The sequence below is a fragment of the Callospermophilus lateralis genome, chromosome 7, assembly GCF_048772815.1.
Source record: "Callospermophilus lateralis isolate mCalLat2 chromosome 7, mCalLat2.hap1, whole genome shotgun sequence".
Classification (NCBI taxonomy): domain Eukaryota; kingdom Metazoa; phylum Chordata; class Mammalia; order Rodentia; family Sciuridae; genus Callospermophilus; species Callospermophilus lateralis.
In genome coordinates, this window is record NC_135311.1 from 21,711,233 (window position 1) to 21,723,179 (window position 11,947).

Here is an 11,947-nt window from a genome sequence, read left to right on the forward strand (position 1 = left end):
AGATAGGAAAGAGAATTTCTCAAAAGAGGTGCAGATAATAAAATTTCAGGGTTTCTTAATCAGTGAGTAAGATGTTTGACAGGAAGATGTGGTTTGTGTTTTGTTTTGGATGAGGGAAGATAGGATAAATAAAGGGTGAAAAATAAGGACACAGCTAAATTGGGAGGGTGTTGGTTGCTACTTAAGAATAGCGATGTGCTGCATTTCAAGAAAAATCTTTGTTAGAAAGTAGTATCAGGTGTGTGTTTGGGGCAGATAATGGCATTAGTCAAACAAAGGTGCAGGTGGAGAAAGTCAAAAGAGGAAGATTAGGTACAGGAAATTATAGCTAATATAATTTATTGATATACACAGAGAAGGTACATGAAAGGAAGACTGGACAAAACTTTTCTATGTTCATATATGAATACAACACCAGTGAAACTCCACATCATATACAACCACAGAATGAGATCCTAATTAGAATAAGTGATTGTTTTTGTGCGGGGGGGGGGGGGGGGGGGGGTTCTGGGGATTGAACCCAGGGCCTTGTGCATGTTCTGGGGATTGAACCCAGGGCCCAGGTTATATCCCCTGCCCCTAGAATAAGCTTTTTCATATATGTATGTCAAAATACACTCTACTCTCATGTATATAAAAAAATAACATTTTCAAAATTGGAAGGAAAAAAAAAAAAGATATGCCAAGGAATTTAAAAATACCAACGAGCCATTGTACTGGCTTTGTACTTGGTCAGGTTTATTTTCCCAAGACTTTTCCAATTTGCAAAGTGTGGAGAAGAGTTAACTATATGGAGATGGTTTTGTCATAACAAATTTGAAGATAGAAAATGCCTGGTATATTTTAAATATATGGTAATTTAAAAATTGTCATAAAAATAAACAGTTATAGGAAAAATATAAATGGTAGAAGGTAAATATTAATTGGTTTTGAATATGTAATAGTTGGTAATGAGGTTATAAAACTTACGAAGGAGAACAGCAAGATTAGTGATGTGAGCTTTATTCAAATAGAAATGATGTTGAAACCATACAATGTATAATTTATGTAATTGCTGATACAATGTAATTACTTCCTGTGTGATTCTGTATGACATACCTGAAATTTTAAAATTTTTATTGTAGAAATATTGGTATATCATAACTTAATCACCTACTTCATATCAAATGGTGTGAACTGTGCATTATATCAAATTAAATTCTCCTGCATTGATAAATGTATTGATTGACAATGTATCCAAAACACTGTGGTGTACTATTAGATAACAAAGGATACTTGAGCTTCGTTAGGAGGTAATAATGATTTCTCTTTATCTTGCTGTTTAGAATTTTCACTTGGTTAGAAATAACATGTCCGGTTTGTTTCCTGGTTGGCTGTGAGTGGTAGAGAATAAAAGCATGTTCAAGATTTTCAAAAATTTTCCCTCTTCAACAATACAAATTAGGTTCTTAAGACTGAAACACCCAATGGCAGCAGGTTGGTCCTGTCTTAGATTTTGGCAAGACCACCTTTTTATTCACAGAAGTAATCTGTTACTGTTAGAAAGTAAAGCCCAGTGACTTGGGAGACTGAGGCAGGAGGATCACAAGTTCAAGGCCAGCCTCAGGAACTTAATAAGAGAGATTAAAATTAAAGAGAATGGGGTTGTAGCTCAGTGGTAAATCACCCCTGGGTTAAATCCTCAATACCAAAAAGAAAGAAAAACAGTACAATTAGAAGTTTCTATGGCTCTGCCAATTCTTTTAGCTCAAGGATCTCTTAACAACTATAGTTGCTTATATTGTTGGTTGGTTGGTTTCCTGGACTGGGGATTAAACCCAGGGACCTTGTACTACTACGGAGCTATATTGAGAGCTCTTTTTATTTTGGGTTAAGGTCTTGCCGAGATGCTGAGGCTGGCCTTGAACTTGGGATTGGCTTACCTTAGCCTACCAAATAGCTAGGATTAAGGCTACGAAACAATACCTGCGTTGTGTGTGTGTTTTTTTTTTCCCTTGGGGCTATTTTCATTGTATTCTGACCCTGTTTCTTTTTAGGAGGCTGAGGATGGCATTATTGCTTACGATGATTGTGGGGTGAAACTGACCATTGCTTTTCAAGCCAAGGATGTGGAAGGATCTACTTCTCCTCAAATAGGAGATAAGGCAAGATAATCTTTATTTGAGAGAAGGGTTTAGGGTTGTCATCTTGATCATAGATCCTAAAGGATGGTTTCTTTAAATTTTTTTTCTTTAAAATTTTGCCAAAATATTTTTTGTACTTAAAAAGTTAAATATGTGATTATCTTTTTAAAAATATTTTTTTGTTGATGGACTTTTTTTTTTTTTAATTTATTTTCAGTGCCTCACACGCAGTGCCTAGGTAGGCACTCTACCACTTGACTACAACCCCAGCCCCATGATTATCTTCATATGTAAAAGCAGCTCATTTAATTAATATACCCAGTCTAGAAAGCTCTTTGTTCAATCTTTTTGAGAATTCTCTCTTTAAGCATTAGGGAAGGTACACATAAATCCATTTCAAATATTACCAAAATAAAATATCAAATACGTTACAATGTCATTTATCTTTTTCTCATACCTATCTCTGGGTTTTGGATAGCAGTCCCATAGAGAAAATAAGACTAAGAAATACATAACTGAAGATCAGTAAAACTTAATTCTTGGTGAAAAATGATATGAGACATAGAAGTGTTTGTGAAAACTCATTTCATCCAAGTAATTACAAAGAATATTTGGAGTGGGGAGCATGATCTGGAGGATTTTTAGGTCTCATTTTCAGAGTTAAGAAACTTGACATTGAACAGTATTAATGATCATGCTCATTTTTCACAGGTTGAATTTAGTATTAGTGACAAACAGAGGCCTGGACAGCAGATTGCAACTTGTGTGCGACTTTTAGGTCGTAATTCCAACAAGAGGCTCTTGGGTTATGTGGCAACTCTGAAAGATAATTTTGGGTTTATTGAAACAGCCAATCATGATAAGGAAATCTTTTTCCATTACAGGTAAGGAATGTCTTTTAGGAACTTACAGCTTGTTATCTTGCTTTAGCCATAAAACATTAAATATTAACTGCTGTTTTTATTGTTGGTTATATTTCTTGAATCTCAGATTCCATTTTGGCACAATATTTTTAAGATATATACTAACTTCTACATAGAGAACATATGACCAAAAGATATGGACAAACCTTTGTCTTCTTGAACAGTGGAGAGCCTTTCTACTCCAGTGACAGAATATTTTGTTTTACATATTGGTAGCAGAGAGTTGTACATCTGACATATAGTATAGCATAATGTTTAAGGATGTGGGCTCTTAGAACCAGCACCAGAGAATTCATATATGGATCCAAGCTCTGTCACTTAACCATCTATGTAACTTTTATCAAATGAATTAACTTCTTGGTATTTTATTATCTGGAAGGTGGGATTAATGGTACCCACTTCATAGTATTTAAAAGTATTCAACATAAGTAAGTATGCCATGAATGTTTTATAGAAGAAAGTCTACTTGCTACTGTTGATGTTTCTGGTAATGGCTTATTTAAATGTCACTTTTCCCTTTAGTGAGTTCTCTGGTGATGTCGATAGCCTGGAGCTGGGGGACATGGTCGAATACAGCTTGTCCAAAGGCAAAGGCAACAAAGTCAGTGCTGAAAAAGTAAACAAAACTCACTCAGGTAATGAGTTGTGACATATACTGTTTTCAGCATGTGCTTTGGGTGGAAGATAAGGCATAGGGTGGGAAAGGAAGACATGACCCAGTTAGTTGTTCTACCTCTGTCATTCTCACATGTGGTCCCCAGATCAGTAATATAATTTGGCTCCTCATTAGAAATGCAAATTTTCTGACCTCACTTCAGGCCTGCTGTACAATTCTGGGGATAGGCAATCTGTTTTTATTAAGTTTTTCAAGTGACTCTGGTATACACTAAAGCTTGAGAAGCAATGTTCTAGATATTTTAGTTAATTTGTATTAAATCTCTTTTTAAAAACCCACAAGCCCAGAGAGGTGATCTTTTTAGAAGACTTATTTTTGAAGTAAAAGTCTAAATGTGAAAAATAATGGGAAATTATGAAAATCACTTCTGTTTGGGATCTCTGACTTTTAAAAGACCTGCAAACTGAGTTTTGGCTTTCCATCTAAACTCCCCAAAATGATAACTGAGACCATTAATTTCAATGACATAAATATGTTAAGTATATAATGTTTTAGACACTGGGGATACTGAAGGGAAAAACCAGACAAATCCCAGCCTTCATTGAGCTTATTTTTTGGTGGAAACCATGGACAGACAAGGAGTTAAACATTTGTATATAATAGGTTTAGAAAGATAATAAAACATATTTAAAGGTAAATCAGAAAGTATATAAGTAGTATCCCATATTAGAGACCAGGAAAGCCCTCACTAAAAAGGTGATATTAGTCATCTGAAAAGGGGAGAGAGCCACATTTTAAATGCCAGTACTTGTTAATTCCTTAAATTGAGTTTATTTAGCAAAGTCAGATTAGAAGTATTGAAGCATCTATTCTAGAAATAGAGCTTGGTTTTAGGTGTGCCATACCACTTAAAGAATAGCAGACTGTGACACAGCCCACCTGCATTAACATTTAGGTTGGTTTCTGCCCCCCCTCTTTTTTTTTTTTTGGCCCCACTTTTGAGTGGAATTAAAATTGTCAAGTGAAACATGTACATGCATTTGTTTTTATTTTGTAGTGAATGGCATTACTGAAGAAGCTGATCCCACTATCTATTCTGGTAAAGTCATTCGCCCCCTCAGAGGTGTTGATCCAACACAGATTGAGTATCAAGGAATGATTGAGATCGTGGATGAGGGTAAGCACATTTCTATCAGATGGAATGAAATTTTCATACCTTCTGGTGAACACTTATTTTTAATTTTTGGTATGTGTGTGTGTTGGAGATTGAACCTAAGGTGCTCTATCACTGAACTACATCCCCTTTTTATTATTTCTTAATTGTGAGACAGGGTTTTGATAAATTGCACAAGCTGTCCTCGAACCTAGAATTCTCCTACATCAACCTCCTGGGTCCTCATGGACGTTTTCAGGATTTTAAAATAGATGGGATTTGTTGTAGTTGTTTTTAATTTTCTTAAAATATGAATTCAGGAGAAGGGACTCTTCCTCATTCCCTCACCTCATGCTTGATTTTTATTTTATACTCTTGGAAATTAGGTCATCCTGGATTTAAATTATGAACACATGATTGCTATGTTAGCACATGGTCAATTTGTGCTTAAATAACTGACTTATTTGAGACTCAGGACAAATTTTCACAGTAAAAAAAAAGATTATTTAATGTTGAATGGTGATCAAACACTCTAGTCACTTGTTATTGTTACTCACCTTTTATAAGTATATTTATATCCTGCAAAAGTTTATCCATCTGTCAAGGCCTTAATAGTTAGAGTTCCATGAAAATTCTGCTTTTTATCTCTAGGCCAAGATTCTCATCATTTTCTACCTTTACATTTTTTCTCTCCGTTTTCAAGAACTCCTGGAGTTCTGATAATCGCCTTTTGTCACCACCTGTAAGACCAACTTTGTATGGTCTGCGTACATTAAATAAATACAATAGAAGTAGGAGGAAACTGGATGACTAGGACAGCAGACATACATAGTGGTTAGAGTGGATGAATTGGTTTGATATTTTAACCAAAAATAAATCCTTTTATCATCTATAAGTCAGAACCAAAGTGGGGAAGAAAAGGTCTTTGAACCTGTTACTTTTTATCACATGAAGTCCTGAGGAATTTTTATTTTACATAAAACCCTCTTTCTCTTCCTTCCTCCCCCTCCCCTCACGAACACTCCCCACCCCAAACATGAGTTGACTTTATAGAAAGTCTTTTAAACTAATGCTATGATGACACAATACTCTAAAAAGACCATGGGAGTATGGGCTACTCTCTAATTTTAACTTGGGAAAAATATTAAATTGCCCTTCTCCCCACTGCCCCTACATAAGAGATGCAAAAGAAATTAAAAGCTGCTTATCTCCCAGTCCATTTATTCTTCATCACTAACTGTGCAAGGATATTATGGGACATCTCTAAGCCTAGAATTTTCTAGGGCTAGACAGATCACATTTTCCCATTTACTTGTAAGGACAGCTCTTTTTTTATTCAGGAACACAACTAAAACTCACACAATATAAGACTTTGGAGTTGAGCAACATTGAACACCATGTCCTAGTTATATAACCTTAAACAAATCACTTAAATCTTCCTTTATTCAGTTTCTTCATCTTTAAAATGAGGGTATTCAACTTCAAAATATTTTATAAAGATTAGGTGTGAATCAATATGAATACTTGTGGGGCGAGGGATGTTATTCAGTGTAGGGTGCTTGCCTAGCATGTTTGAGGCCTTAAGTGTTTGTTTTTGTTTTTGGTTTTGTTTGTTTTTTTAATTTTATTTATTTTCGTGTGGTGCTAGTGCTTCACATGTGCAAGGCAAGCGCTTTGCAACTGAGTCTCACAGCCCCAGCCTTTTTTTTTTTTTTTTTTAATGTATTTTTTTAGTTGTAGGTGGACACGGTACCTTTATTTTATTTTTATGTGCTGAGGATCAAACCCAGTGCCTCATGCGTGCAGGTGAGCGCGCTCTACCACTGAGCCATAGCCCCAGCCCCATTGAGTTCTTAGGTTTGATCTTTAATACTGCAAAAAAGAAATGAGTGCTTAATAAAATGGTAATTATATCTGTAATCACTGTTATGTATGACTTGATTTGTTAGAATTATCTTCACATTTTGGGTTCCTGCATGTTTTTTGGGTTTTTTGGGTGTTTTGTTTGTTTGTTTTTAAGATTTCTTTTTTAGTTGTAGATGGACACAATATCTTTATTTTGTGTATTTCTTTATGGGGTGCTCAGGATCCAACCCAGTGCCTCACACGTTCTAGGTGAGCGCTCTACCACTGAGCCACAACCCCAGCCCATATTTTTATTTTTTAAATCTTTACTTCTGTGTGTTAACAGGATGATAAAAATGTTTCCATCCCAGCATCTCAGGAGGCTGAGGCAGGAGGATCTCAAGATCCAAGCCAGCCTCATCAAAAGCGAGGTGCTAAGCAACTCAGTGAGGACCCTGTCTCTAAGTAAAACATAAAATAGGGCTGGTTGAATGCCACTGAGTTCAGTCCCCAGCAAACACTCTCCCTCACCCTACCCCCCGCCAAAAAGTGTTTTCAGTTCCAAAGCTTCCATTTCTTGCCTATTTTTCTCTTCTTTATTAGTTCATTGGATTTATCTGGGTGCTAAATTGATATGCACCCAAACTCATTGGTTCAATTATTATCTGTATCCTGCACTAACCTCTAGAAAATTTTTTACTGTTGTAGGGCAGAACTCAAGGAGGGGAAAAAAGATAGCATGTTTTTGTAGTTTTCTTGAAAAAAATAGCATTTGTTTGTTTACATATTTTCTTTGATTGCTATATCACTACAGCGGCACTGTTGGGTAGTTGTGATAGACAGGATGTCTTATAAGCTTAGGAGGTGGACTGTCAAAGAAGGGTTTTCTGTTCTGCATTGTTTGCCTATGTCTAACTGGTTTACTTTCTGATTGGGTATGGGGCAGCAATATTTTGTCTATTTGGTTCATATTGTACACTGGAAGAGAATAATGCTTAAATCCAGCTAATAAGATTTCAAGTTTGCTATATTTTTAAGTTCATGAATGCATTTTAAAAGTGTTCGTTAGCTAGTAAAGTACTAATAAGTGATCAAGTTCTCATTTGATTTTTCGTATAGTATTTAACATTTGGAGTTCCTTTTAAGCTTAAAAGTAAACTTTCTCATGACACATTTTCCAGCACCTATATTTAGAAGAGATCCATAGTACTATTATAAAGTATTAGCTTTTAGACTTTGTGCCTGTTTCTCTACAGGGGATATGAAAGGTGAGGTGTATCCATTTGGCATAGTCGGAATGGCCAATAAAGGGGATTGCCTGCAGAAAGGGGAGAGTGTCAAGTTCCAATTGTGTGTCCTGGGCCAAAATGCACAGACTATGGCCTATAACATCACGCCCCTGCGCAGGGCCACAGTAGAGTGTGTGAAAGATCAGGTAAGTACAGCATCTCTGGATATGAATTTGAACCTCTGAACTAAAACCTTGACATTTATTTGATTTGATTTTGATTTTATTTTCTTTTTACTAATTCGGGGTAGCTTATAAAAATAGGAAGAAAAATCAAAAGAAAGTGACTATATTAGTAAAGAGAAAATAAGAGTGATTATTCATAACTAATACTGTATATTGCGGAAAGTAAACTTGAAGAGCTCCAGAGTAAAGGAGCTATAAGAGTTTTTGAAATTTATTTCTTCTTAGTATTTTATATATAATAATAGGGTTCAATATCTATATTCATACATGCACATAAAGTTAATCAAGTTCATCCCCCAGAATTATGAGATTTTTGTACACTTAACGCTCTGAGCTTCTTTTGCAAACCACCCAAAGAAATTGTGTTTAGAGTATTTATGAAATAAGCTTAGGGGAGTTGGGTGTGGTGATACACACCTATAATCCTGGCACCTTGTGAAGATGAGGCAGGAGGATCACAAGTTTGAGGCCAGCCTCGGTAATTTAGGGCCTTAGTAGGCCCTAAGCAACTTAAACCTATCTCAAAAAATTAAAAGGGCTTTGAATGTGGCTCAGCAGTTAAGCACCTGTGGATTCAATCCCCAGTACCAAAAAATAAATAAGCTTAGGAGAAACAAAACTAGTCCTATTACTGAGACCTTTGGTTCATCCCTTAGAATTCTTAGAGGAAACATTTTTCAACATCAGTACAGTGAATATAACAGTTTTCATGGCTAATATCCATAAACCTAACTGATTAAATCTAGAAGGGATCAAAATGAGTTATAGGTTTAAGTAAGGGGCTCCCTAGTGATTTTACTAATTCAAAAAATTAGTTGATAATAATATATGAAGAAACAAGGCAACCTTTGTTTCAGACAAAAGATTTATTTCAGAATGGCAGTGATTGTGAGTTTTTTTCCCTTCCTACCCCCCCCCCGCCCCTCCCTCCCCAGTTTGGCTTCATTAACTACGAAGTAGGAGATAGCAAGAAGCTCTTTTTCCATGTGAAAGAAGTTCAAGATGGCATTGAGCTACAGGCAGGAGATGAAGTGGAGTTCTCAGTGATTCTTAATCAGCGTACTGGCAAGTGCAGTGCCTGTAATGTTTGGCGAGTCTGGTGAGTTTTTTTTTATTGTAGTTGGATTAGTAATCACCCAGGGTTCTCATAATTTCTGTTGTCTATCCTTTTATCACTTTTTTTTTTTTTAACTTTGCCATTCTGGTTTTATTCCCTGCCCTTTTTGCCATTTTTGATTATCTATTCATGCTTTTTACCTGTAGTATTATCTTCTTTTCCTCTAGTTTTCATTTCCTGGACTTAACATTCATAAACCTGGGCCAGTTGAAACACTTAAGTATTATGCTATGCTAGCATTATATATGGTAGATGTTAAATATAAAAAGTTTATGTAGTCCTTGTTCTTAAAAGAATTCTGCTTATTTGCTTATTTCTTCCATCAGGACATTTCCAGGATATATGGTGCTTGAAATTCTAATTTTCAAATCTTTCTCATCCTGATTCTCTTTTTTTTTTTTTTTTTTTTAAATCTCAATGATTTCACCATTGTCGGAACTGGGATTCTCTAAAACTCTTAGTTCCTATCTCACTTTTCTAAGGTTTTCTACATCAGCTGGTTTGTTTTATGCATCTATGGAACTAACAAGTGTAGGATTGACTGTCACTGAAATGATTCTTCCAGATCATACATAGTTGGAACTACTTGAATGGGGGGAGGGGGGATGCACACACACTAACTGGTCTGTCTTGTATTGCCAGCATTCTAGATGAGGCAACAGTCCCCATTAAAAGTGAGTCATTTAAGCAATTAAGTAGGAAACACACTCCTCTCCAAATACTTTCTTCCTACCAAGTGTTGATTGTTCTCACCTTACAGTGAGGGCCCCAAGGCCGTTGCAGCTCCTCGACCTGATCGGTTGGTCAATCGCTTGAAGAACATCACCCTGGATGATGCTAGTGCTCCTCGCCTAATGGTTCTTCGTCAGCCAAGGGGACCAGATAACTCAATGGTATGGTTCCACAAAAGGCTTGAGGGAGGACAACTGACAGACCAACATACTATTTGAAATCTTATTTCAACATAGGTTAGAGAACTTAATGAAGCAAGAAGCTTCAGTATTGCTTTTAACTAGTTTGGATTCTCTACATGTTGGTTTAGCCCCTAATCAAGAAGCACAGTTCTTGCTTTTCTTGATACTTTCTACATAGCTTGGATAATGGTCAAGAGCACTTAAAAATGGATTTTCCTCCTCTAATAAAGAATTGGTAATGGTTAAAGTGATTAAAAATAATACTTAAGTAGTGCAAGTTGTGAATGTACTTATTTTGGTGCACCAAAGTTATTAATGGCAATTTTTATTTTTTCACAGGGATTTGGTGCAGAAAGAAAGATTCGTCAAGCTGGTGTCATTGACTAACCACATCCATAAAGCACATCATTAACCCACTATGATCAAGTTGGGGGGATTCTGGTGAAGGGTTCTGAATATCTCCCTCTTCATCCCTCCCAAAATCTGGAATACTTATTCTATTGAGCTATTACACCAGTTTTAACACCTTCCTCGTGTTATGTTTAAAAAAATAAATAAATTTAAGAAACCATTTTAAAATTATGCACAGTTGCAGCCTGGAAAACTTAAGGTGGCGCCTTATAGTATCAATTTTAGGAGCTTTATTTGGTGCATTTAACGCAACTGGTAATTGCAAAATCCACTTCGCCTGTGTAAGTGAAAAATACAGACTGTTATCTTGTTGGCCCTATGAAATTCTGCACTTGATATTTAGTATATACTCTACCTTCATTACTTCTGGCAAGATGTTCTGCCTTAGCACTCAGTTGCATTCTTTTCCTTTTCTTTCCTGTTCATTATGCTTTAATTCTGAGGACCATATGAGGGTAGGATATATTACCTTTTAAAAATTACAAAAATTTGTATAGGCAAACCATTTTCTTAAGTTGATGGCCAAATGTTAAAATGTTATTTTTCATATCATTTATAATCTTGTCACAATCCACTTAACAAAGTTTGGTTAGATTTCAGTGAAAATTATCTTCCAGAGTAGTTTTTTTTCCTGGGATGGGGGGCAAATAACTTTACTACAATTAGTATATATGGTGCAGAATTTCGTGCAAATGAAGTGTGCCAGCAGTGTGATAATTTGAACATATTTAAAACAAACAAAAAAAAGGACGAATGCACAAACTTGCTGCTGCTTAGATCACTGCAGCTTCTAGGACCCAGTTTCTTTTACTGATTTAAAAACAAAACGAGAAAAAAAAAATAAAAAAGTTGTGCCTGAAATGAATCTTGTTTTTTTTATAAGTAGCCGCCTGGTTCCTGTGTCCTGTAGAATACAGGCACTTGATCCTTGGTGTAGCTTCTGTTCAACTTTATATCACGGGAATGGATTGGTCTGATTTCTTGGCCCTCATCTTAAATTGGCCATATTCAGGGTCCCTGGCCAGTGGACTGAAGGCTTTGTCTAAGATGACAAGGGTCAGCTCAGGGGATGTGGGGGAGGGCGCTTTTATCTTCCCCGTTGTCGTTTGAGGTTTTGATCTCTGGGTAAAGAGGCCATTTATCTTTGTAAACACAAAACATTTTGCTTTCTCCAGTTTTCTGTTAATGGCGAAAGAATGGAAGCGAATAAAGTTTTACTGATTTTTGAGACACTAGCACCTAGCGCTTTCATTATTGAAACGTCCTGCGTGGGAGGGGCGGGTCTGGGTGCGGCCTGCCGCGTGACTCCTGGGTCGCATGCCCACGTGGCTGGGGCGGGGCTTGGGCGCCCGAGGCGCATACTGATTGCGT

The 11,947-nt window shown here is 36.3% G+C and overlaps 1 protein-coding gene across 3 annotated transcripts in view; it reads left to right on the top strand.

The window, feature by feature from the left end:
* The window catches only part of Csde1 (cold shock domain containing E1), a 40,535-nt gene extending 28,731 nt beyond the window's left edge, over positions 1-11,804 (top strand). For all 3 annotated transcript variants that reach the window (XM_076862892.1, XM_076862893.1, XM_076862894.1), the window contains 8 exons: positions 2,037-2,144; positions 2,835-3,007; positions 3,569-3,681; positions 4,720-4,839; positions 7,917-8,095; positions 9,070-9,233; positions 10,012-10,144; positions 10,505-11,804. In XM_076862892.1, the coding sequence (XP_076719007.1) occupies positions 2,037-2,144; positions 2,835-3,007; positions 3,569-3,681; positions 4,720-4,839; positions 7,917-8,095; positions 9,070-9,233; positions 10,012-10,144; positions 10,505-10,552 (1,038 nt within the window). In that variant the 3' untranslated portion in view covers positions 10,553-11,804. The remainder of the gene's footprint in view (positions 1-2,036; positions 2,145-2,834; positions 3,008-3,568; positions 3,682-4,719; positions 4,840-7,916; positions 8,096-9,069; positions 9,234-10,011; positions 10,145-10,504) is intronic.
* The last annotated feature ends 143 nt before the right edge of the window (positions 11,805-11,947 follow it).